Source organism: Syngnathus floridae, chromosome 17 (assembly GCF_059516105.1).
Source record: "Syngnathus floridae isolate MCC-2025c chromosome 17, RoL_Sflo_1.0, whole genome shotgun sequence".
Classification (NCBI taxonomy): Eukaryota; Metazoa; Chordata; class Actinopteri; order Syngnathiformes; family Syngnathidae; genus Syngnathus; species Syngnathus floridae.
The window spans coordinates 7,414,076-7,435,921 of record NC_142429.1 but is presented as its reverse complement, the minus strand read 5'-3'; the positions used below and the strand labels follow the sequence as shown (position 1 = coordinate 7,435,921).

The 21,846-nt window shown below is 43.5% G+C and overlaps 2 protein-coding genes and 1 long non-coding RNA gene across 9 annotated transcripts in view; 2 read left to right on the top strand and 1 right to left on the bottom strand.

The window, feature by feature from the left end:
• The window catches only part of LOC148384089 (uncharacterized), a 29,652-nt gene extending 19,236 nt beyond the window's left edge, over positions 1–10,416 (top strand). Inside the window, exon 5 of one of the 6 annotated variants that reach the window (XR_015853224.1) lies at positions 9,374–10,416. The gene's annotated coding sequence lies outside the window, so the exon portion shown is untranslated. Of the gene's footprint in view, positions 1–8,522; positions 9,336–9,373 lie in introns of those variants that run through there. The other 5 variants (XR_015853228.1, XR_015853226.1, XR_015853220.1 and 2 more) reach the window with 5 other exon arrangements.
• On the bottom strand, positions 952–4,689 carry LOC148384090 (uncharacterized). 2 transcript variants are annotated; one of them, XR_015853231.1, is made up of 3 exons: positions 4,491–4,689; positions 4,047–4,178; positions 952–1,027 (listed from the first exon to the last, which is right to left on the bottom strand). It is a non-coding gene; the product is annotated as an uncharacterized LOC148384090 (long non-coding RNA). The 2 variants fall into 2 exon arrangements; XR_015853230.1 differs by lacking the exon at positions 952–1,027 and adding an exon at positions 1,072–1,564 and having other exon boundaries at positions 3,999–4,178.
• Positions 10,417–15,784: 5,368 nt separating the features above from the next.
• On the top strand, positions 15,785–21,731 carry LOC148384088 (vascular cell adhesion protein 1-like). The gene is made up of 11 exons (XM_088357284.1): positions 15,785–15,950; positions 16,464–16,733; positions 16,930–17,259; positions 17,394–17,639; positions 17,711–17,974; positions 18,158–18,265; positions 19,181–19,441; positions 19,528–19,686; positions 20,247–20,465; positions 20,548–20,790; positions 20,952–21,731. The coding sequence occupies exons 1-11, from the start codon at positions 15,893–15,895 to the stop codon at positions 21,152–21,154; spliced, it is 2,361 nt and encodes a 786-aa protein (XP_088213410.1). The 5' UTR covers positions 15,785–15,892; the 3' UTR covers positions 21,155–21,731.
• The last annotated feature ends 115 nt before the right edge of the window (positions 21,732–21,846 follow it).

The window sequence follows — 21,846 nt, the reverse complement described above, 5'->3', positions numbered from 1 at the left end:
CCATCTTTCTTACTGTCTCGCTCTCTGGGACAAAAGAACTCAACTGTTTACTGTGCACAGGAGAAGTCTGAGCCTGTTTTGAAATGACAGAACTTGACACTAATTACGGAAAGTACGTCTCGCCTTAAATGTGCAAGACAGAAAATACTATCTAACAAATTAATGACCACTGAAAAGGGGAAATGTGTGTGTTTTTTTTTAATCTCCCATTGTTTTCCCCTTTTTGCACTTCTGCCTTTCTCACTGTCATGCGGAAGCTCTCATGGCAAACAATGAGGCGCTCTAATGTGATGCAATCCGTTTTTACTTACACTATTTTTAGACGGACAGTTATGAGTTCTTCAGAATATAAACAAATAATTAAAATGAGCATTTTACATTATAAATCGCTTAATGTAAACCGCCCCTTCAATATGTTGCTTTTGCAAACCATATGACCCCCCCCACGTAGGAAAATCCTGCTTGGGTATTGGATGTCGGATGTGTTTATTGTATTGTGCTCCACTAAAGCAAAGGAGGGGGTGAGTAAAGTGGACCACATGGTTTGAAGGAGGGGGGGGGGGGGAGGGGGTCATGACTTTTGCAGCTTCCTACAGATGAGGCAGAAGAAATAGACTTAGCAAAACACGTTCAAATCTACACTTTGTAAATCGACACTTTCGAAAGTCTGAAACGTTATTATCGTCATGGTGACAATGTGTTTGCAGCGCTAGTCGTTGGAAAAAGCGCCTGGCAGCCCTGCGGTCGAAAAGTCATTAGGTGGTCGGGGAGTTTGTCTTTATTTCCTTTAAAGAGGTGTAGAAGCACTACAAAGGCTTCAGTGTCGTGACACGCAATCGCACACATGCGAGTCGCTCGGCATTTAATCTTTTCGGGCATCACCATGTGGCTCCCATCAAGCGGCCAGAAAGCCGAGCTTGACGTTTGTGACGCTAAATCACAGAGGAAGTTCAAGAGGTGAGTCATCGCTTTGCGTCAAGCGGACCTTCAAACGTTAAAACGCTTCATGCTCTTCGAGAAAATTAGCCTGAAAGGAAAAAAACAGACGAAAGGTAATGATGGTACGAGAAAACAGAAAGCGGATGACGTGCGTAAGGAAGTGAAGTCGCTCGGCAGAGGGTAAAATAAGCTTTTGGGTAAACAGGTCAAGCGTGCGCCCGATGGAATCTGGCCTGGAGAGGTCGGCATGCCGCCCGCCCGGAGGACTTTGTCCGCGTTGATCTTTGTGTATTTTTCCTAGAGGCACGGCGCTCACTATTTGTTTAAAATCCAGCCAACAAAAGGCAGTTTGTGCAAACACGTGCGTCAAAGGTGCACATTTCTTCTCTTCCATTCACCGTTGGCTTCCACTTGGCTGGCGGGGAGTAGTAGGGGGGGTCAATGTTGTGAGGGGGGGGGGTCATCAGATAAGAAGGATCAGGGTCAGGCCATTACTTTAATCCAAGGTGTATGCGCTTGTGTGTTTCTTTTGTTAGCTGGTCAGGAATCCTCGCCGCTGCCTCGCACTCCGACCACAAGGTACACACAGACATGCGCTTTGTGGTCAAAGTGGTGAAATGTAGCACTGAAATAGACAAAAGGAGGGATGACAAGAGAACAGCCGGAGGCCCAAAACTCACACTAGCCCGATATAGCCTGGAGCACAACCAAGACTGGGAGTGACAGACAGACAGTTGTATTGAGAGAAAAAAAAATCGATATTTGCCGTTAGTGTAACGATTATTTATTGCGACAGAGAGAACAACCATTTATTGCAATATTAAGTTTTTTTCCCTCACCCGTCATAGATAGATAGATGGATAGAGGAAACAAAACTCCGAGATGTTAGCTCATACTTTACTGTAAGTTGACGCAATTGTAAAAGTAAAACTAATAAACAGGAAGTGAGTGTTGGAAGGAAACACGCAAGTGACTTGAGGGGGGAAATATGGATTTGAAATGGAGGATTTAAAATGGATCAATCCAGGAGGCAGATGGTGAATGGTGCAAGCTGATATATGGCACATGATGGGGATAACATCCTCCTCGCTCCTATTTGGAAACTCTTTCCTGCCTGGGAATCGTTCAGCAGACAAGCTGAGTGCTGTTCCTTCTGCAAATGTTCCAACGCAAACCTGTTGTAAACTTCAACTTTTGATACTTTTTACTGCACGGCGTCCATTTTGTGCCAAACCGAAACTCGGCTTCCCTTCTCTCATACCTTTTAAATAGGCCACTGACTAAACTTTTTTTTTTCTTCTACTGTGAAGGTGTAAATTAAATACGTCAATAAAATTTTAAAATAAAATGAAATAAAAAATAGAGGGAATTAGTATAAGTACTAGATGTTACATGATGCTAGGCCAGCTAAGGTTGCATATAAACCAGAGTGCGGTTGACCGTCCCCGCCCATGCGGTCAAACTTAACACACGACGCTTTGATCCGCATGCTGCATGCATTTTTCCCATCACCGTCTCAAATCCCCTGCCGGACTTTTTTTTTTTTTTATTGGCTGCAGCTGGAACACCTCTTGCGCCCTCGCTCCGACTCGCTCCCATTCCTGCTCACCTCTGTTTGACTGAACCTGAACTAATTATATGCAAGCACAGCAGCGAGTTGAATATTATACACGTGTGCGTATAATATAATATGTCATGACGCAATGGCATGTCTTTTCTCTCCTAAATGAGCTTTTAAAGAGAATTGACTTTCCTGCAGCTGTGATAAATTTGTTCCTTTTCCCGTGACCCTTGACCTCTCCACCAGTGATAAGGCCTCGCGGTGAACCTGACCAGCCGCACGGCTCTCGATAATTTAGACAACCTTGTTCAAATTTAATTTTTGGTGACTTTGAAATCGCTCTCGCTTATGTGAGGTAGTAGGCAAAGAAGAGTGAGGGGAGTTTACTTTTATTGATTCAGCTGCCACAGCGACTGCATGTGCACGATGACCTCATCGGCCACAGCCAATCAAGTTCTGAATGCCATCGTAGTGTTGCCAGGCTATAATAGCCTCTTCAATTTAAAGCAAGTTAGCGTCTACCACAGATGGGTTTGCACTTATGCCTTTCATACAAATAAAAAAAAAGAGAGAACTGCTGCAGAAGAAACTCAATACGACATGATTATTATAATTGCTCGGCAACATCCGACGGCTAAATAATTCCAAATCAAACGCAGTCGTTTTGAAGAGCCGCAGTGACTCCCGAGCGCCACCAGCATCCATTATGACAAATCTGGCTTGACGTAACGTTAGCCACGTGAGCTTTGAGTGTGACGCTCGCCAGCTGGGGCTCGACGTGAGTCACACCAGACGAGCCTTGAGCTTCATTCTGTCAGCCGGCGGAAGAAGCGGCGATATAAACAATCGGTAATTAGGCGGGGTATTGTCAAGGCATCGGCGCTAACATGTTAGCTTGAGGACAATGAAGCAGATGTTCAACCAAACCAGATGAATCAATCACAAATCCATTCATCCATTTATTAGTTTTCTATAGTACATTAAGGTCAAAGGTCACACGTGCTGGTTGGGAGGTCAAAAACCAAAACCTTTTACCCCATCTTGACTTCTTCAGCTGGCAGTCACCTGCTTCGACAAGTTGCAATAAATTGTTGAAATTATTCGACTCCCCGCTCGGACAAGTCAACCCTTTGACCGTCGTCAAAGTCAAAGAACGCCCCAATAGGAAATGCTGATTGGTTCCCGTTTTCCTTCCTGGAGTGGATTGATGGTTGAGGTCCTGGTGAAATATTGCTTCATTTCCAACTTTGGACCACTCTTACCCCCCTGACCTCTTCCTCAGTCATATGCCCCGGCCCCCCCCCCCCTTGGAAAAGCTTCGGATTCTTGGAAAAGTTGTAGTGAAGTACTGGCTTCTATAAATCTCCCTCCCTAGACCACTCCCTGTTGAGCATGAAGGGAGAAACATCATCCCCTTTCCTTGAACCCCCACCAAGTACTCCCCCCCCCTCCCCTTTCCATGCCTCCCCCACTTCTACCGCACTGAAAGCATTCTCACCATTTTATCTGCTTTTAACAAACGTCTGTTTCACTTTGAGCCGCTCACCGCGCAGTCAGATCTTTACGACGCCAGCCGTCGCACCACGTTGACGTCAAACGGCGCCGTGTCGGTCAACTCCACCGCTGCCTTTACCTGTTCACAGCTTCCCATCCGGGTGTCACTTTTGTTTTTTATAGCCTGCAATACAAAGCGACGGCAACTGTCTGTTAAGTCTAACCACAGTGAAAACCAAAAAACGTGACTACTAAAGTGTTGCTCGCTTAATTTTTGTTTTTTCACATACTGTGCAAGGCAATGTGTTATTTGGGGCGTGGGAAAGTCACCCCGCGACAAGTGATGTTATATAAGAGCTGCTTTTTTGGTACGAGGCCAGTGGAAAATCTTTTTATTGATTTGCCCGACCCGAGTGAGCAACAGTATATATTTGCAAACCTCCAAGGACACGCAAAGGTCAGACCTACATACTGTGTCACTCAAAAACATTCGTACCTGTGACCGTTTGAGGTTGTACCATCGAAACTTCTGCTTCTATTCAATTCTTGACAGCTGACGAATTTCATATTGATCACAACAACGGCAAGACTCTGGCAGGAACTTCATCGTATAAACAGAGAACATCCGTAAACAGTTCCAAAAAGGCCCGTTTGGACTTGGCGGCGGGGTGGGAAGGAGGAGGACTGGGACAAAATTCGGGGGGTGAGAGAGTGAAGCACTGCAGCTGATATTCCCTCCATGACGGCCAAGTTGGGAGGAGCAACAGCAGGCCGCCTCTGTGTTCCCCCTTTGGGACTTTCTGCCTGTACAAACAAAGTGATCCAGGGCCTCCTGATCTAATGGGAACCAGACCTGCTGAAGGACCAAAACTCTCCCCTTTGGTCCTCTCTGCTTCTCTTTGGCCCTTTTTACTTATGAAGGACGCCATCCCGGAAACCTTGGCTTGTCGCCACGGCAACATTTGGTGACGATCCAATCCGAGCGCTGACCTTCTTAACTTCAGTCCAGCCAGACTCCACTGACACTTATCAGCACTTGGAAATGTTTTATCTCTACTCCCCTCTCGCCCTTTCTAAAAATAAAGCACTCACGTAGAGCTTTTCAATTGAATTCTGATCATCTCGATGACCTATGACCACCCAATCCATATCTCACGTGCTTTCCAAAGGAACCTTCAATGACTCATTTCTCAAAGAAAATATGGTCTTGTTGCTAACACACTATATCATCACGTTCTGTTCCACGTCCGAATGCTTTAAGCGTCAAGTGATCTCATCACAAGCTCGGTCTGAATGTTGTCATTGTGCGAAGAGAGTTCAGAGTTTATCAGTCAACGTCCTCCCAGTCTTCAGCGCCGAGCCTCTATCTCGTTGAATGTTGTCTTTCACCCGAGCTACGAATACTCAGACGGAGGCTCTTGAAAAACACACACACGCACAGGCAGCCCATTGTGATATTCGCCTGGTGACGGTCAACCTCTCAGACATGTGGTCCTGTTTAGATTTCACCATTTTATCTCCGCATTCTTTGCGATAAGTCGGATAGTTTGTTTCGCTAACGCTTCCTTATGGGCTTTCTTTTATTGTTGTTTTTCAAAGGAGTGTGCTAATGCTAGGACCTAGCTCTCAAGCTAATGTGTCTGACTGTTTTTTTTTCCGTCTTGTCTCCTTTTGAATAAAGATCTGCTTTGGCCTGAATGTGGTTTTCATGGTTCTCCACATCAAATGGAAAAGCGGTATTAGAGTTTGTACCGTGATCAATTAATTGTGAGGTGTCTATAGAAGCGACCGAACTCATGTGTGTTTTTTTAGCTGAGTCACAAAAGCTAACAAAACTTTTTTGACTGTGTGTGGTGCGGTAGGTGAAAAAAAAATGTTTTTCCTCTGCAGCCAGTTGTTGGACCGCAACATGAGCCTTTTGGACGCGATTTGTGATGGTGTGCGTTTGTCACCCTGTTCGTGATGTTGCCCCGGGTTACATCAAATCGTTGCTATTGATCCACTGTAAACAAGCTCTCGGACGTTTCTGGCCTACAATAAAAATGGATCAATGCCGGAGCCGCGCACTTCCAACACCCAAGCAATTTTTCCGTTTAGATTTCTTGACATGTAATCTCTCTGAGGAAAGCTTGGATGAGACCAGGTGGGCGTGCTGGGTTCATGCGGATTTATATTCCCACTGATGTCATGCAAGCCACAGGAAGGGACAGACAAAAAGGTCGTTGACCTACTACAGTGAGAATCGGAAAAAAAAGCCTCCAATCATTTGTGTCCCTGATGTTTCACATTAACGATTATTCCCTGATGTCATGGGGGGTTGGCTTTTCTCTCTGAATGGTCACATAACGTACAGTCAACATCTTTGTCCATGAATAGTTACATATACAATTGTCACAATGTTCCCATCGCCTTTCCTCTTCCTCCATATTGTTCGTCCACGTCGGAGCCGGGAAGTTGGAGACACCTGGATCGAGATTGTTCTCCTTCATCCCGGCGTTGCTTAATGTGATGACAGTGATGATGTGGCAGGGGGGGGGTCTCTCTGCACCCCCCCCACCCCTTTCCGCGGGGTTGTGTGGGATCGCTCTCGCAAAGGGGACGGGGGGGAACTTGAACCCTCTGACTTCCTGCCCGCTGATGAGGTCACATGGTCTCAGTGGGAGCGTCTGTGAAATTCCTGTTCAATAACAGCAGACTTGACTGGAGGGCACAGTGGGAGGGAGGCAAAGCAGATGATGGTTTGATGTGCGGGGGTGCAAACATGGGGGGGGGGGGTTAGGACCATGTAGTGCTTGTCTCTAGTGAGCCCCGGGGGCGCTTTGTTGGAGCACAGCATGTGCTCTTGTTATGGAAACCCCCTCCTTTTTTGAAAGAATTAGCGGTGAAGGTGTCAAATCTAGTCTAGAAATCTCACGTAACTGTCAAAAAAAAAAAATTGTGTATACTGTCGTTAAATTTGCACGGTGTCCTAGTGGTTAGCACGTCTCACAATTCTCGAGTTTGAATCTTGGCCTTTTTGTTTGGAGTGTGCAGAGTTTCTCCAAACAAATGCATAAATAATGGTAAATAACTGCAAGCTTAGAATGATACTATTATTAAAAGCAATAAAATCCTAATGTGCAATAAAGATAAGGGACCGCAAACAACTCAATAGAACCCCGCATTAGAAATGTAGTTCCTCTCTTGGGAGCCAAATTTATCCTCAGCCAAAATATATCAACACGCATATAAATTAATTCCACATTAATTTCCCAACATGAATTTATGACAACAAACATGAATCAAAGAGCTCTTTGCCAAACAAAATATGCAGCTGTAGAGGAATGAAATATCATTTTTAACCTCTGACGGACCAAATAAATATTCAATGTGTTTGCACGAATCTCGTTTTATTAATTAAATGCCAACCAGGGCTGTGCAAGTCAGCTAAAGATCAGGAACCCCATTTATGACCAAAAAAACAAGCCCGTCAACAATCCAGATGATCGTCAATGAAGTATTTCGAGAGCTTGCCGCGTCTCATTAGGTTGTTATACACAAAAACTCCTCATGCGGGACGAGGGACAAATTTGCGGGATGCTTCTCTCTCTCTTCCTGGTTAGCGTCACGTCACACACATGATTGCTAAAGGTCAAATCCAGGCTGGGGCGGCTCGTGGTTGCGAGGGCAAAGGGAGGTGAACGTTTTGATGTAAGACGCCCGAGGCGGCGGAGGAACTCGAGGTACGGCGAACAGGAGGAAGGGAGGGGCAGTGTTGATGAGTGCCCCCACATACAAAGACAGCTTGTTTTAAAGCGCCCGCTCGTCGAACAAAGAGCCGTACTGTATGAAGCGTGATTACAGTAGGGAGTCAATTTTGCCGGGTCCCTCTTAGGCTAGGAAAGCCATTGAACTCCACGATGACTGTTTCCACCTTTCCCAGAACTTCAGGAGTAGGTACAGGATGTTCCCTGAGAGATTCATTTGTCGGATTGTGGGAGGAAGAAAATTCATACCGGATTCGAACCAAGAATCTTTCATGGTTCTTGTGGCATCGCTCTACAAAGTTCTGGAAATTAATAGCGAAGTGGTTCTCATGGCTGACTTTCATGCAGCTGGCGCGGTATCGGTTCCCAGGCAACGTCCCATTATGCGATTGACTGGTGAGCAGTCAAGGATGAAGTCAGCTGATATCAACTTTGGTCACCCTGAACAGGATATAACGCAATAGAATGTTTTTTGTTTTTTTTTGGAACCCTGCTAACTCATCAACGGTAATCAAAAGAATACGTCTCGCCTTCGTGCGAAGGACGCCGGCATTTCTCTTTTGTTTTTTTTTTCTTCTAATTGATTGCAGATGCCAACCTGAATGGACTCAATTTGTTAGTCCTCCAGAAAGTCTCAGAAAAGAACACACACTCACACCCGCGTCATCATTTTGGAGTTTCACCTGCGGCCAACAACAGCTTGATGCCTTCCAGATGTGCACACGTTGTACTCTCCGCTCTTAGCTAACCTCGGATGCTAACCTTTAGCCGGGTTCTTACAGTGCCCAGGAGGTCTCTCTGAATAGGTGGGGGAGGAGGACTGTCCCTTTTTTGAAGCTCCTGCTGAGCCCACAATAAAAAAAAAAAGGACCTTTGCATCCTTTCCCTTTCACACGTTAATGGCTCGTCGATCTTCAAGCAGAGTCGGGAATGAAAAGCTGCCCGAGAAGCACGGGTGTGGTTTCAAAAGACATCCTGGTTCTCTTGGGGAGAGGTGTGCTTCGGTCCAGATGGGTCGAGGCGGGTCGTGCTATTTGGTTTCACGCTGGGCCTGTGGCTTTCTTACCTCTCACAGCCTTACATGAATAATTTTCGCTAACATATCAAATCAATGACTCGATTCTCAGGACCCAAAGGCCCCGGTGTCGCACGGTCAGACGATCCTAAATTTTACGGGTCATGTGGACCCTGTTTGTTTCACAATACAGAGTCTGGAATGTCACATGTTTGTGTTCAGTTCCTCCACTGGGGTTGCTGTAGTATTGAAACAAGAGACTAAAGAGTTTGGTGTGATTTGCATGATTAAAGACAGCTTTTGTTTGTTGCCACGATTAAACACAAAAAAAAACATTAACATTGAAATGGATGGAATTTAGGTGCATAGCTGCAGCTCAAGGAATTGATTTTACTCTGCTCGCCCTAATGACATTTTTTCCAGTGGCAAAAGCACTGGCGGAACTAGAGGGGGGTCCATAGGGGCACTCCCTCCCCCCCGAAATATGCTCGGTCACCCCTAGGTGGCAGACCAGATGATTGACTTTTGGGTATTTTTCGAACCGATCAGCATTTTATGAATCACCCCCATCCGTGGTCCCTCCCAAAGAAAACTCCTAGCTCCGCCTCTGCTTCCCAGCAGGCCCGCTGAGACCGAACGCAAGCGCTAACCCCCCTCCACTCCCACCCCACCCGACCACGACAAAGACGCTGCGAGCTGGAACAAGCTCCAGACCTCTGTGAGAAAGTACCCATCTGCAGCGCACGCTGGAGGCGGCCCAAAGCAAACAAGTTAAAATTAAACCACAGCGCAGACATCCAATAGTTTCCATGTTTCAAGCACTTGCAAATCGAGAATCTTTACCATTTCACAGAGTGGAGAAATTGTCAGTATTGTGGTTTTGCTTCGCCACAAATGGACCGTTAATGTGTGTAACAGCTGCAAGGCTGAGGAACAATGCTGCAGAACAGCTGATAGACGTTTGGAAGACATGAACGTGTCCACAGGTGGATGATAAGCTCCATTTTTTTATTATTTACTTTTGAAGGAATTACGTCAAGTACCGAACGTCTTCCAGACCAGTTGTCTGAGATTGTGGGTTGTATTTATTTAATCGAGACGACAGAGTTAAACACATTTTATGTTGTTTAAATGTTTACTTTTGTTGTGAACAAAATACTTCAAGTGCTGGATAAACATTGTGCAATAAATATGGACAAGTATTCCACTCATTTCGTGAAAACTGCTCAGAAAAATCCAAATTCGATGACACGTAGCAAGTTTATTTGTTTATTTTTTATCTGGAAGTGAAGCAGAAAGAAATGAGTCAGCGTTGCCAGTGCGACGTCGAAGGTTCACGGCGACCTTTCTGCGGTGGCCGCGTTTCATTTCTTTCAAGATTGTCAACAAGTTCAAGCCACTTCCAGTACAACAAAGACCGCATTCATTTCTGATTCAGTCAACGTTACAATTTATGCCTTTTTGACATAAATAGCTTCACATAGACTTCTAAGGAATACACTCTATTGACCTTGGCAAAGGTCAGGACTTCCCCTTGTAAGAAAAACACACTCATTTACTTTTCCTTTTTTAGCTAATAGAAAAACAAAATTGGGATTTCCCTCATTTCATTTCAACACTAAGCCTTTCTTGGACCTTGTGAATTGAGCTGTCCCAGTAGCATTGCTAGAGCTACAAAGTCAGTGTGGTCGCCATGGTTACCAGTTGGTACCTGTTTGAAGCAGACCCCCGCTTCTTTTGCCCCCCCCCCCACTTTCAATCTTCTAGCATAGGTGAGGAATAAGACATGATTGATTAATTTGCATGCTCTGAGAGCATGTGCAAGGCTTTTGGGTTTCTCATTTGACACTATGCTGCCATCTAGTGGTGACAAGCCACGTGCACTTGAACCGCAGAGATTGTACAGAATTATTTAAAATAAAATCAAGGATGCAGAAAAACCGTGCTTAACAACAACCTAAAATAGAACAAACACAAAGCGTAGTTCTCAAACTAACAAATCGTTCTGTTGATTTTTCTCAAGCTCTTGTTAGACCTCATTTAACCAAGAGGGGGCGCCATAGAGTTTAACATTTTATCCAAGCAGTTGAAAACACTGATTCAAACCTCGTGAGCAGATGTCATTGCATTACTTCTCCTTGGAGCCTGAACCCCCCCAAACAGTGGAAAACATTGACCAGTTATGACTCCCAGAATGCATGACATCATCTATCGCTCAGCACTTACTCCACCTTAACCCACATTTCTCACATATAATCAAACACAGACACAGACACACACACGCAAAAAAATCACCCGTTGATGACTCCCCTCACCATTCTCTTCAAACAATCTTCATTTCCATTGTGCCCCTCTAAATAGTCACATATGTTGATGATGTCACTCCATTCTCCTCCCCTCCACCTACGACACGACCTTAAGACGTGATTAATTCAAGCGTGCTGTTTGGAAATATTGACTGAACTCCACTGCAAGTCCATTTTACGGTTTAACATTTTATGGAAAGTTGTGAAAATTTTAATTAGCCTTTTCTGAAAGTGACTATGCCAATGAGTCATGCTGGAGTTCAGCCTCACTTTAATATAATTTACATAAAAAAACACAATGATGTTTTCTCTGCTGCCCATGATGGGGGCACCTGCCTAGCAACATGCAAACATCATCCAAAACAGTTTAATCATCTTTCTAGAAGACAGTGGCCCGTCCAACGAGAACGCAAAACAATTCAAATAAAATGAAATGGGCTTTTTCTGAGTCTCGGGATCAACCCTGGCTCATTTCCACGTCTAGAGACTGCTCGCATGAGAAAAGCGAGGCAGGAGTGAGGATAAGAATGAAAGTGAAAGAGAGGAAAGGGAAGACACGGGGTGTATTAAAACAGATTAAAACCAGGGGAGAGTTGGGCCAGCAACAATTGAATTGACTTCACAGCGGCGCCACAGGAAGTCTTTGCAAATAAGCAGAGACGCAAGCTCGAGTTTGCAAGCAGAACATGTGTGGGTTAGTTGAAGTGAAATCCTTCTAATCAGGCAGGAAGGGAGAGCGAAAGAGAACCGGGGGAGGGAGGGTTGGGATAAGTGGTCGGTGAGCAGACCTGGAGGTCATCAGATAAGAAGAACCAACATCAGGAAGTCCAGCTCTCACCTCACAACACACTTCCTGCTCTTTTGTGTCATTATGTTTGAAGGAAATTTCACATTTTCAGCTGCTCGTCCATGTCCTCTTTCATTTGTAATTTTTTTTGTGGGTGTAATAGCTGTCTGTGGGAGACAGGGGGAGACTTGCTTGTCAAGAGTGAAAAAATTAAGCAAATAATTAGACAAAAAAATAATTTTTGATCAATTTAGTCGGTCTTTTATATTGAATTTTTAAAATCTAATAGTATTCAAAATTAATTGATTGAAATAGCTAAATTTGTTTAGCATACTTAAGAAAAATGGGAAGTTCGACAGCCTCACTTCAGATTGCAAAATCTTCCTCCAAAAGTTAGCAGCAAATTACACAGAGCGCCATCTGTGCTACAACAGTTACAATTTTCAGGCCCTTATAAAAGACGTATTTAGTTTTGCTAATAGCATAAAACCCGCAGATAAAATGTGAGGTGAGGCAGACGGGATTTTGCCTCCAGATTGTTCCCACCATTCAAAAGATTCCAAACCGTCATTTGAAATAGAACTGATCAAGGAAGACTGACCTCACTGGCAATCATTTCTATTTAACATCAAGTAAAGATAACACAATATAGTTATTTCATCATTTTCACATTGCGACATTATGGAAGCTGGAATGTATGGAAACGTGACCTTTCCTCAAAGCACACATCCATTCCAGTAAACATCCCTCCCTGTTTTAATGATGGACAGGAACAATGGAATCCATTTTTGGCAGACGGGCTTAAGTCATTTTCACTCTTCTGATACACCCGACCAGGATGTGTCAAGCCCGAAAGGGTCTGCAAAGAATCACAGGAAATGTGCTCAATTAAACAAACTATAGATGGTTGGGATACGAATAGCATTACAAAACTCTTTTCATCACTCAACCGCTTCCACTTTCCCTAAACACGTTAAACCAGAATGATTTATAGTCTACGATGTTATTTACGACTAAGCGGACCTTCTAAAGTCAATCACCAGAAGTCATACATTTGAAAACTCCAATTATCAGTTGAGCCAACAATCGTAAAAGTTAAACCTGTTCAATATTTACAATAGCTACCTGTGTGGTCAAACCGATCCACAGACTTTGATTGTGACGTTAAACTTTTTTACGACTATTTCTTTGTCTATTTGTATGCATACCCTGTGGCACTACACTGCCTCTCACAGGCTAGTCTTGGTATTACAACACATCTCATTTGGGAGTGCTCCTGAATCAGCAATTTGAGTCTATGACTCATTCTGACCCATCATAGACAAATATTTAAGTCGGGGCCAACTAGGTTATCTCAAGTTGGCAGTCTCGCAATCCCTGACGTCGGCATTTGGCTGTATATATTTAGCTGATATTTGAGCTTTCCTGCTTTAGGGAAGCTGATGAGTAATGGGAAGCGTGCACGGTGATTTATGTTGTCGTCTGAATAGCTTTTGGAGGAAAAGGGGAGTCGAAAAAGATACTTGGATGATTTCCTCTCTCTTGCGCAAGAGGCAACAGAAGGAGCATTGTTGCTACGATCACGTTACACTCGGTCTTGCTTCGCTAAGTCGCTATAGTGTTGTGAATTTTTTAAAAAAGGGGATCGAGGTCGGGGGTGATATTGGAGGAATGGCGAGGAAAAAGCATCTGGCCACCAAATGCTGACGTCAAATTTATACAAGCGAGTTGGATGAGGGCCGCGCTAGCTGACAAAACTCATTATTCATTCGGGGGTCTGCACTGTGTTTTCATACGAGGCTGTTCCATTGTTCTACTTTCACAACCTTTTCCAAAACAACTTTGTTCCTTGACAACACTTTCACAACAATCGCTTGGTGATGTGGCATGCGGATAAAAAGAAAATGTTCATTTTTATTGGTATAGTTTTGATTATTCCGATTTGTCACCTTGTAGTAGTTTTTGTATATTTGCGTCTTCGGTTAAGGAAGGGTCAATATTTGCTCTTGATTTACTATTTTGAATTTTCAAACAGGAGTCTCGAATTCCACCTAGCAACAAGCAACTGTTACAAGGAAAATGAATCACTTCATCTCTGTGCACACTAAGGCTGCTCATTTATGGGAAGAAAAATAATATTCTTTTTTTTTTTTGGTAGTAATTGAAATCACAATTATTCAAATGATCATTTGATACAAAACAGGATATTAATTAATATTAAGGCAGTTGTTTTGGGAGCATCGTTATGTAAGTTAGTTTTGGACCAAACAAAATTCACAATTTTTTTATTTTAAAATAAAAAAATGATACAAATATTTAAAAACAATTATACATTCAAGTATGGGTTGCTCATATAAACAAACTTAAATCCAGATTAATAGTCGATTTTATTTTTACGATGCCGATTTTGTAATCATGAAGTATAATAATCGTGATTGTAATTGAATTCCGATTAATTGCCCTATTTATAAATTTCTATGACGAAGAAGAAGATGGCAAACTAGATGGGAGGTCAGTCTTTGGTTTAATTTTGTGTGCTGACAGAAACGGTTGACGCTCAAAGCTCATTCAGCGAATGTTTACATTATCTAATCGAAAGCTTGTGCAAGCTATCTTGCAGCTCAGGGTGGAGAAAGGGGCACATGATGTGATGTGAAGGAGTGGGAGTGTCTCAGAATCATGGCTGCAGTTTCAACACTGTAACAAACTTTTTGCATCCTGAGCTTTAATTAAAAAAAATTATCTTTTTTGAGATAATGCTCCATTTTAGTTGATACTGCCAAAGTGATAGTGGGAAATGTGAAATTTATCCCTAGCTAGTATTGGAACTCCTTTTGTCTCCCAAAATGAATCCAAAGGTGACTGACTTATTAAAAGAATTCCCGGACCCAACTAACATCCCTGAATGGCAAACACATCATGCATTTCCTGGAAATTCCTCGACTTCAGCTTCCATTTTAATCGGTGAACACGATGCAAACAGGAAGTAAATGGACAAGGTGGATTGTGGAAAGTCCAAAATTTTACTTGGAAGAAAATTCAAAAGGCTTGTGCAAGAGGATGTGATAGTTTGATAGGAAAACCATTTTTGGTTTCGATTTGATTTCAAAAGTGACATTTTCGGAAATTCTCATATCTTGTTATTGTAAGCTTTCTCCCATAGGAAATTACTGATAACAGACATTCCAGTTACTGTCACCATTATTAACTGCACAGGCAGTTTATTACATGGGCAATAGCACATACATTTCTGATTTTTATATTTTTTTTATCATTTTTTTTCATAGGTTGCTTCTCATTTGATTTATGTTTGTCTTTTTGTGCGGTTACTGGGGTAGATTACACATGATGATAGGTGGTGGTGCAAAAAAGTCTTTTTTTTATTTTTACAAGGGGAAAATGAATACAACTTTTCATTTCTATGACGGAAATGGTAAAAGTTAAAAGTAAACGACCCAGTAAATAAAGTAAAGTAAATAATAAATAAGTAAAGTAAAGTAAATAAAGTAAATGACCCAAATATACAGTAACTTTAAGAAATACAAATACCAAAAACTAAAAGTTGGGCTGTATGAGACTTTTATTTATTTATGAAAACAAACTTCTCCCATCACTTTACCTTGTTCAGCAGAGCTCTATATTTCTTGTCTTTTCTTTTTTTTTTATTGTTGTAAATATTTCCGATGAAATAAAAATGACCAGCAAATATTTTCTCAACAGCTGTGCGTTTGCAACACGGTTGGTTATTTCCATGTCCCAATCTGCACTTTCATGCAGCTGCTGCCTCAGCTTTGCAGTGTAACACGGCCTGATTTACTGGAAGCAGGAATCTCACACACACACACACATGCACACACACACACACGTATCAAATGAACACACCTCCTTTTCTCTCTCTCTCTCTCTCTCTCTCTCTCTCGCTCTTTTTTTATCGAGCCTTCTCTTCTACTTGACATTTGTGCAACGCATGAGAGTGGTACACAAGTAGAGCTGAGTTGGAGAAAAGGAATCACCCAAGAGAGAGGTTTTACGTGCCATCGGGAAATGGGCGAAAGGACAACTTTTACGCGCCTCTTGTTAGGGTTTCTACTCTGCGCCTCAGGTAGGAACAACTCTTTGCGTTTTAGTCAAGTGTCACGAATATTCCAGAATAGTCATAACTGTATATTATTTCCTCTCTGACTGAGAATAGCAAATATAAAGATTTACATCCTGCACATACAACATTATGTGGATAGTCAATATTCCTTTCTGCAACAAAACAGGCATGCCAAATTATTCATATGTTTTAGAAACAAGTTCTTAAAAAGAAATGGTTAAAAATATGTATTTGAAGAACAAGGTTAAAATAGGATTAAAATCATGATTCCAGTGTAGTTGGAATGTCTGGTCATAAATGTTTGTCATTATGCAAGATGTTGACAGTAGAGTTGAGTTGAGGGAATACGACTTTTTAGCGTTTTCCTTTCTGGGCGGAATTAAAAGGTCGCACGGTATGAGGAAGGAAGGATTTCCTCAGTATGTCAGTGGAGCAAGGCAGTGACCCCCCCAATATATTGCTACACTCACTGAAACCGAACTGGACGGAAAACAATAATCACATGACTTTACGCAGGTGCCTGCTGCCCCATCGAGTTGAGCCCACCCAGAGTGGTGGTGCGATACGGAGACCCCGTGTCGATCAACTGTAGCACATCCGACCCCATGTACAAAGGGATGGGTTGGGAAACTCCGCTGGGCGGCACGGGCCTGAAGCTTGTGCACCATTTGACTTGGAGCGTGGACAACCTCACTACTTGGAACATCTGGCCGATATGCTACCTCAGCCCGGTGGCTAATAGCGGACGAGTGCAGTGCGCCAAGAGGCCAACTGTGGTTGTTTACGGTGAGTGTTAAGCAGGTTTCGATTTTGGCTTCTCACAATTATGAAAACGTCAGGAAAATAATTCATGTGTTTTGGTACTTTGCCAGCAATCACAATTGTTTTTTGGAATTTGTTTTACATAATAGCTCAGCTCTATTCCACACATTGACAAAATGGTGGCATGACCCTGTTTGATCACTTCTTTTTCCTCCTCCAGGACCTCCACAAAATATCTCCGTCCAAGCCAACAGTTCCGTTGTAAAACACGGAGAGGCCATTCAAGTGGACTGTGTCGTCGTTCAAATAGCGCCGATTCAAAACGTCACTGTGCGCTGGTACAACGGCGAAAAAGTCATCATGGAAAGACGCCCAGAGCTTTCCACAAAAGGACTCGGCAGTTTTGTTTTGGGCCACACCTATCAATATTCCCAGTCGTTTTCGGAAATGCAGCAGTTTGTCCGGCTCAGATGTGAGGTGGTGATGGACCTGACACCTGAGGGACCGTATCTCAATTTCCTTTCACACGATTTAACTGTCACTGTTGAACGTAAGATCACAATTTTTGAAGCCACAACTAAACTGCAATCTTGAGTTTTGTTGAAGACACAGATTAGCTTGTGGAAATTAGCGCATACTTGATTGCTTGGCGTGGTTGAAATCATTTTGTTCTTCCCTTTTTAGATGACTTTGAAGACATCGAGTTAATTTGTCCAAATAACTACACGGTGGTGGAGTACGCTCCTCACGACTTCAACCGCTCCTGTTATGTGGAAGGCGGCTCTTCCGAACCTCTTCTAACTTGGTACAAAGACGGAGAGCAGGTGGAGTTATCGGAGACGCTGACGAGATTCGACGCAGGGCAATACGTCGTGGTTGCCACGTTGATTTCAAACACGGTCAACGCCACAGTGGACCTCAATGTTGTATGTGAGTCTGATTTCACTTGCCACTGATGACCAAATCTGAACTTAGTTCTAACCACAAATTGGTCTGGTCAGATCCGCCCTCACCGATAGAAGAGCTGGAGGACGTTGAAGTTGAGCTAGGCTCCGAAGTGTATCTCAAGTGCTCCAGCAGAGGCAACCCGCGACCCGAGTACTCCTGGATCGCACCCACTTTTCAAAACGTGGTTCAGGTTAATGAAGATGGCATTTCCCGTCTGCTGATCGAAAATATGGCTTCGAACCACACGGGCGACTACAAGTGCCACGCCACGAATGAAAGAGGGACGGTCTGGAAAAAAGTCACTGTGAGTGTGAAAGGTGAGGCTCATACACACACACACACACCCCGGAAGTCAAGTTGAGTTTATTTCTATAGCTTTGAAATCAACAGTAGTGAAGCCGCGATAAACGAAACGCGAAGTAGCGAGGGATCACTGTACTTCCCTGGCCTTGGACTCTGGATAATATGTGTGAAAATGACAAAAAGTGTGTGTGTGACAGAGTGCGAGCCCGGTTGGTTTCGATGTACAAGTGGGACCTGCATCTTGTCTCATCGGATGTGTGATGGAGAGGACCACTGCGGGGATGGCAGCGACGAACTCCTCTGTGGTAATTAAAAAATAATAATAATTAAAAAAACATAATCATAATCTGTCAGTGTAAAGACATTGTTCGTAAATAACGAGCTAGTTAGTAACGGCGCCGTAATTGCTCATGCGCAGTTGATGGCGGGCAGAGGGAGGCAGGAGGCAGGACCGCTGTTTCCTCTCCGGAGGGAGGAGCAAGGAATAGCCAGGCATGTAGCTTTAGCATTTAGCTCGCTCACTCAGCTGTCTCCGGGAGAAGCTGACACACGCACACGGGAAAGAGGCGCCGCCCGGCCGGAGCCACCCTGGCTAGCTAACGGAAGCCGGGACAGTGCCGTTACAATCTGGGGGCGAGAAAAAAAAACAAGTCCAATGGATGATTTGAAGTGGCTTCGTTTTCTCTCAGTCTTCTTGACTTTCGAGCTGTCGCTGTCGAACGGAGCCCAGTCGAGTGAGTAAAACGATTTGTAATGCGAATGATAAAAATATGACAGTTGTCTAAAAATAATCTTGCGGTTGTTTGGATATTGTGCAGCCAATCGGTCAGAGGAAAATTCACATTCCAAACGTGTCTTGAATCAGAAGAACAAATGGGCAGATTGTTTGTGATGAAGACTCTTCTTTAAATAATAAAAAAACAAACACATTCCACACAATTTTCCTTAAGTTTGTTTGACTTGAGGAATGTGCACTGAGATGGTGGATGATGCGTTCAAGTCCAACATTAAGAGCTAAGGAGCAGGCTTTCCTCTGGGAGGGTCTTTCCTTCCTGACTGCCTTCCTTTCCTGTTGGACCTTAACAAACAGCTTTTGTTTTACATGCGCCCTAATGTCCGCACGACGGCATCGCATGCATTTCGGGAAAGGCCCCATGTTGCAGCACCTGTACACGTTCCATCATCTTCCATGTTTGTGAGATTTCTATCTATTCCCACAGGTGAGCACCACCAATGCCCCATTAGGATACACCCACAGAGCCTGGTGCTCCAATACAAGGGCGAAAGTCAGAACGCCACGTGCATGTTCACCAGATCCAGGAAGTCCCGAGCTATAGCCTGGCACGAGCGGGACCCCGTCCACCTCAACGAAACAACTTGGACTCCGGACACCCACACCGACTGGGACCCTGCTCCTCGTTGCACCGCCTTCTTCCAGGGACAAAAAATTTGCCAGAAGCCTCTGAATTTCACCCTCTATAGTGTGTATATTTATTCTTTTTTTCCCTTTTTTTATTCTATTTTTAATATGTGCTTCTTTTCATTTTCTTTCAATGACCACAACTAGAAATGCCGGACAGCGTCGCCGTCCGTCCAGTCAACGAGGAGATCTTTTTTGAAGGCCGGCTGTGCCAGTTGCATTGTGACATCACCAACGTGGCTCCCGCACAAAGCCTCGTTGTGCGCTGGTATCAAGGCAATCGAAGCATCGAGCCGTCATTCAGAGGTAAGGAGTGAAATATTATTTGAATTTGTTCTGAAACGATAATGATAATTCAAAATAGATATATCAAATCATGTTTCAAAACTGAAAATGATGGAAATTCCAACACACAACAAAATAGTTTTCTTTCCACATTAAGTGGGAATTGGGTTCCTCCTTCTGGTATGCACACCTTGTCCACATGGGGGCAGTATAATACACACAGCTAGTACATAAAAATCCTCATATAAATTAATTTCATAATTTTTTAGTTGAATTTGTTCTGAAACTAAAATCACAATTTAAAATACATATTTCAAATCATGTTGCAACAAAAAAAATTAGGGAAATTCCAACACAACAAAATAGTTTTCTTACCACATTAAGTGGGAATTGGGTTGCTCCTTCTGGTGTGCACACCTTGACCACATGGGGCAGTATAATACACACAAACAGCTAGTACATGGAAATCCTCATATAAATTAATTTAATAATTGTAAGAAAAATGATTGCTTTTCAGTTTACTTTTTTTTTTAATCTGACAAAAAATTAACATTTGTCTTCATCCCCAAAATATCGTTCAGAGCCTCTACGACTGGCCGACTGCCTGCAAGATTCGAACATGTCGTGTGAACTGGGCATCACCAGAATGCCAGTGAACGTGTCCGCCAGCGCCAGCTTCCTCCTGAACCGAACGCATCATGAAGCAGCTTTAAGTTGCGAGGCTCTATTAGAGCTCGGACCGGCTGGACCGAGGCTGTCACCCTCCGTCAAGTCACATGCTGTCAGCTTGAGCGTCCACTGTGAGCTCATCTTTCATGTTTATGTTAGTTTTGTTTTTTTTTGTTTTCTGTGGTGTGTATCTACTTGTCTTTCCTTGAACAGACAAGCCGATCATCAACACCGCAAAGCTCCCCAAAGTCGTCCCGTTGTTCCGAGGTTACCCCGAGGAGCTGGTGTGCGAAGCTGACGGTCAGCCGCCTCCCGTCATCTACTGGTCAAATAGCCAAGGAAAAAACTCTTTGGAGTGGGGAGGCAACATCACAATCTTGGAAGCAGGCCGCTACGTCTGCATGGCCGTCAATTCCCTGGCTTCGGCCATGTACGAGGTTGAAGTGGTCCCAAAAGGTAGGACTCGCATAAAAACTCCTCCATGTTATCTTTCGCAGCTGTTTTCCAAAGGTGATGCAATAAATAAAATGCGAAATCCAACCGAGCTGGCTATTTTTTGTGAAACACATAAGGTGACCTTTTTGCTTCACCTTTGCTGTGTTGTGTTTCGACCGCAGAAGACTACCTGCCTCTCATCGCCGGATTTGTGGCGGCCACAGTGGTGATCATCTCGGCCATTTTCCTCTTCATCTACTCCATCTACTACAAGAACACCAAGATGCGCCGCTACAGCCTGAAGAACCCCAAACTCAGCGGCCACAACGCCAACGTGGCCCACAACGGCTGGGATTTGCAGTTCCCGATGACCAAGTTGTCGTGACCGACGAGCCGTCTACCGGCTGACTCACAGTCATGTCTTCTTCCAGATTTGACTCTTCATCAGATCCTTTTAAAGACTCCAGCTTGCGCTGTACCCGTCGGTATTTCGTACTTCACTGGACGGAGAGGTGGAAAAAAAAAAGGAGACCACATAAGCTGGCTTTTGAATGTTTAATAAGCACAAAAAGGGAGTTTGTTGCATATAATTCTGAAAATGGAAGTGCACTACTTTTTCTTTACTAATCAGCTGTGCTTGATTTGTGAAACATGACGTGATGTGTGTCTATCACTGAGCCTTTTGACCTTTGGCGGTGCCTGCCGTTAGTCACTGTGCACTTCTGTAGCCTCTCTCTCTCTCTTTTTGTCTGTTTTGAGGTCAGATGCTTTTCTATGAATGAATGAATTCCCCATAATGTTATATTGAATAGTTTATATCCCGTTAAAACTTTGAATTTTAAGAGTGAACAAACACTGCATTGTGGATGTGAATATGGTGTCTACACTTGTGAATTTTGTTGTACATATTTATAACTGAAGATTTTTATTGTTGTTATTATTAAATGTGCCTTTCTCGTGAAGTTGCTTTGTGCAGATTCAATTGTTGATAAAGAAATATTTTACACTTATATTTGTTTTGTATGACACTGAGGATGTGCTTCCAGAGTATGATCATTATATTCAGTTAAAGATGCA

Coding starts and splice junctions, on each gene's coding strand:
- LOC148384088 (XM_088357284.1), top strand. CDS start 15,893: ATGGGCGAAAGGACAACTTTTACGCGCCTCTTGTTAGGGTTTCTACTC. Junction 19,442..19,527: donor TCTGAATTTCACCCTCTATA/GTGTGTATATTT, acceptor GACCACAACTAG/AAATGCCGGACAGCGTCGCC. Junction 20,791..20,951: donor GGTTGAAGTGGTCCCAAAAG/GTAGGACTCGCA, acceptor TTTCGACCGCAG/AAGACTACCTGCCTCTCATC.